Raw genomic sequence first — 3090 nt, 5'->3', positions numbered from 1 at the left:
ACCATTATACAATCAAACAGTACCACAATATATACAATCGAATAGTACCATGATACATACAATCGAATAGTACCATGATACATACAATCGAATAGTACCATAATATATACAATCGATTAGTACCATAATATATACAATAAAACAGTCCCATAATATATACAATCAAACAGTACCAAAATATGTACAATCAAATAGTACCATAATATACACAATCAAATAGTACCATAATATATACAATCAAATAGTATCACAATATATACAAATACTACTATAATATATACAAATTGTACCACAATATATACAAATACTACTATAATATGTACAAATAGTACCACAATATACACAAATAGTACCATATTTATTTACTTGACTGTTCCACTAAAAAGTGAAATACTCTTCTTTCTATCCAAATGTAAAACACAGTAATATATCTTTTCATCTCTCTATCCACCTGAAAGTGTAGTATTCATTTAATTGTCCAATTAAGTTTATTGTTAATTAACCTGTTATCCAAATATAACTTACGTTAGTCATTGATTTTATCGTCCATATTTAACTATCATAATGCTATCTGTTGAACTGTACAGTACATTCATTTATTTGTATTCTGGAAAGTACTTTATTCATCTATCTGACTATAAAACAGATTATTTATCTGTTTGTTCATCCTTCTCTGATATTTTACTATCTACCTATCTGTTTATTCTGTCAGAAAATTAAATGTATGTAACTACAGAAATGCATTATTTACTGTTCATTCAACTACATAGTAAGCTTGTTTATCTATCCATCATCTTGTCATGTTATTTGATCTCGCTTTTTGGTTGCTCCATTGACTAATGTATTATAAATAAGATGTTTCTGTTACCAGATTCGTAGATTAAAACTAGACTTGGAAGAGGAGAGGCAGAAGACAGCAAAAATGGAACAACTTACATTAGTACATGGTCCACAATCAAATGGTCCTGAAATGAAACTTCTTGAAGTCCAGAGTAAGTGAATCTCTTGTGTCGCTTAGATTGCAATTGTTTGATAAGTTAAACTGTGAAAGAATTTGAAATGTTTATTTTCATGCACTGAATATCAAACTTATAAAGAAAAAAAAAGTTATTTTACCTTTAAAATATATATGAGTGCTTGTTATGTCTTAGGAATAACAACGTGGAAAAGCTAACATTAGAAATATATATGCAAGTCCAATCGTGCCATTTTTTTGAGATTTTATATTACTCAAATAATGGAATATTGTTGACAAATTATTATTGTTGTTTTCTGTTAGACGTTTATTGACAACTCGATACTGTTCTCGTACAGCTTAAGAATTCACTTATAGATTGTGTAGATTCTCTTAAACATTAATTGGATTACTTCGTTATTCAAAAATGTGAGTGGAAGAAGCTGTTGATGGTTTCAGGCATCCTTCGATGTTATAAACCTGTGCATTTTATGTGGTCGTTCTAGTCTTTTTTTCTGTATTTGGGCAATTTATATAACTTACCATAGTAGCAGTACGAGTTATATTAGTACTAAATTGCTTGAGATTTGTTGTAATAAAGTGATCATTGATTTTTTTTAGAAACAGTTGATCAGAAGTGACTTTTAGTCTCGAATAAGATTTTCTTATTATTCTACACATTATTTAATGATTGAGTATTTTTTGTCTCTAATTTAAATTAGTTATGAAAGTTTATCTATGGTAGTTTCATTGTTAGGTGTTTTTGTCTAATAATAACTAATAAGTGTTAAATGTTTTTTTTATTTATCCAACTTTTAATTGGGTATTTTGGTCTAGTAATTGACAGTGATTTGTATTAACTGTTGGGTGTATTTTTAAGGAATTAAATATTTTTTTTTTAATAGGAGAAACTAATAAGCAAGTCAGTGACTATAAATTTAAACTGAAGAAGTTAGAGCAGGAGAATTCTACACTACTGTGTAGTGTGAGTATAGCTTTTTTTTAATGAATGAAATATCCAAAACTAGCTTGATCATTTTTTTATCATGAGTTCATGATACAACATTCAAGAAGAAATACATGTCCTTTGAGTCAGAATCATTAATACAGTTATGATATTGTAACTCAAGTGTTCTCAACCTTTATGCTACCAGGAACCCTTATTTGAAAATTAATTTGCTGTGGAACCCTATTGTACGCACATATATATAAGAGAAACACATTATATGTATTATGTTATTATTGCAGGTGAAATTGAAACATAAAATCAGATTAAGTATTAAATTTAATATATAAGTTTGAAGTTTTTAACTTTATAAAAAAAATATTTAAAAACAACCTCAATCTCCCCTCGTGTGAGAATTGAAACATCTTGTTCTCTAGTCATCGCCGCTTTAATTTATTTACCTCCTCTCAGAGAACTAAAATATTTGACATAAAATAGTCTCTATAATATCGTCTAGCTGACAGGATAGAAAATACCTGAATACATACCAACACGAAATTTGTACATACCAACACGAAATTTGTACATACCAACACGAAATATGTACATACTTACACAAAATATGTACATACCAACACGAAATATGTACATACCAACACGAAATATGTACATACCAACACGAAATATGTACATTACTAACACGAAATATGTACACACCAACACGAAATATGTACACACCAACACAAAATATGTACACACCAACACGAAATATGTACACACCACCACAAAATATGTACACACCAACACGAAATATGTACATTACTAACACGAAATATGTACACACCAACACAAAATATGTACACACCAACACAAAATATGTACATACCAACACGAAATATGTACATACTAATACAAAATATGTACACACCAACACAAAATATGTACATTACTAACACGAAATATGTACATTACTAACACGAAATATGTACATACCAACACAAAATATGTACATACTAACACAAAATATGTACATACTAACACAAAAGATGTACATACTAACACAAAAGATGTACATACTAACACAAAAGATGTACACACCAACACAAAAGATGTACACACCAACACAAAAGATGTACACACCAACACAAAAGATGTACATACCAACATGAAATATGTACATACCAACATG

At 28.7% G+C, this 3090-nt stretch overlaps 1 protein-coding gene across 1 annotated transcript in view; it reads left to right on the top strand.

Annotated features, from left to right (window-relative positions):
* LOC106467180 (leucine-rich repeat flightless-interacting protein 2-like) overlaps positions 1-3090 on the top strand; it is a 60713-nt gene that overhangs the window by 54115 nt on the left and 3508 nt on the right. The window contains exons 10-11 of the mRNA XM_013927500.2: positions 872-992; positions 1861-1940. Of these exons, the coding sequence (XP_013782954.1) occupies positions 872-992; positions 1861-1940 (201 nt within the window). The remainder of the gene's footprint in view (positions 1-871; positions 993-1860; positions 1941-3090) is intronic.

This window comes from Limulus polyphemus, unplaced genomic scaffold, assembly GCF_000517525.1.
Source record: "Limulus polyphemus unplaced genomic scaffold, Limulus_polyphemus-2.1.2 Scaffold2517, whole genome shotgun sequence".
Classification (NCBI taxonomy): domain Eukaryota; kingdom Metazoa; phylum Arthropoda; class Merostomata; order Xiphosura; family Limulidae; genus Limulus; species Limulus polyphemus.
The sequence above is the reverse complement of the archived record's forward strand: the minus strand, read 5'-3'. Positions and strand labels throughout refer to the sequence as shown.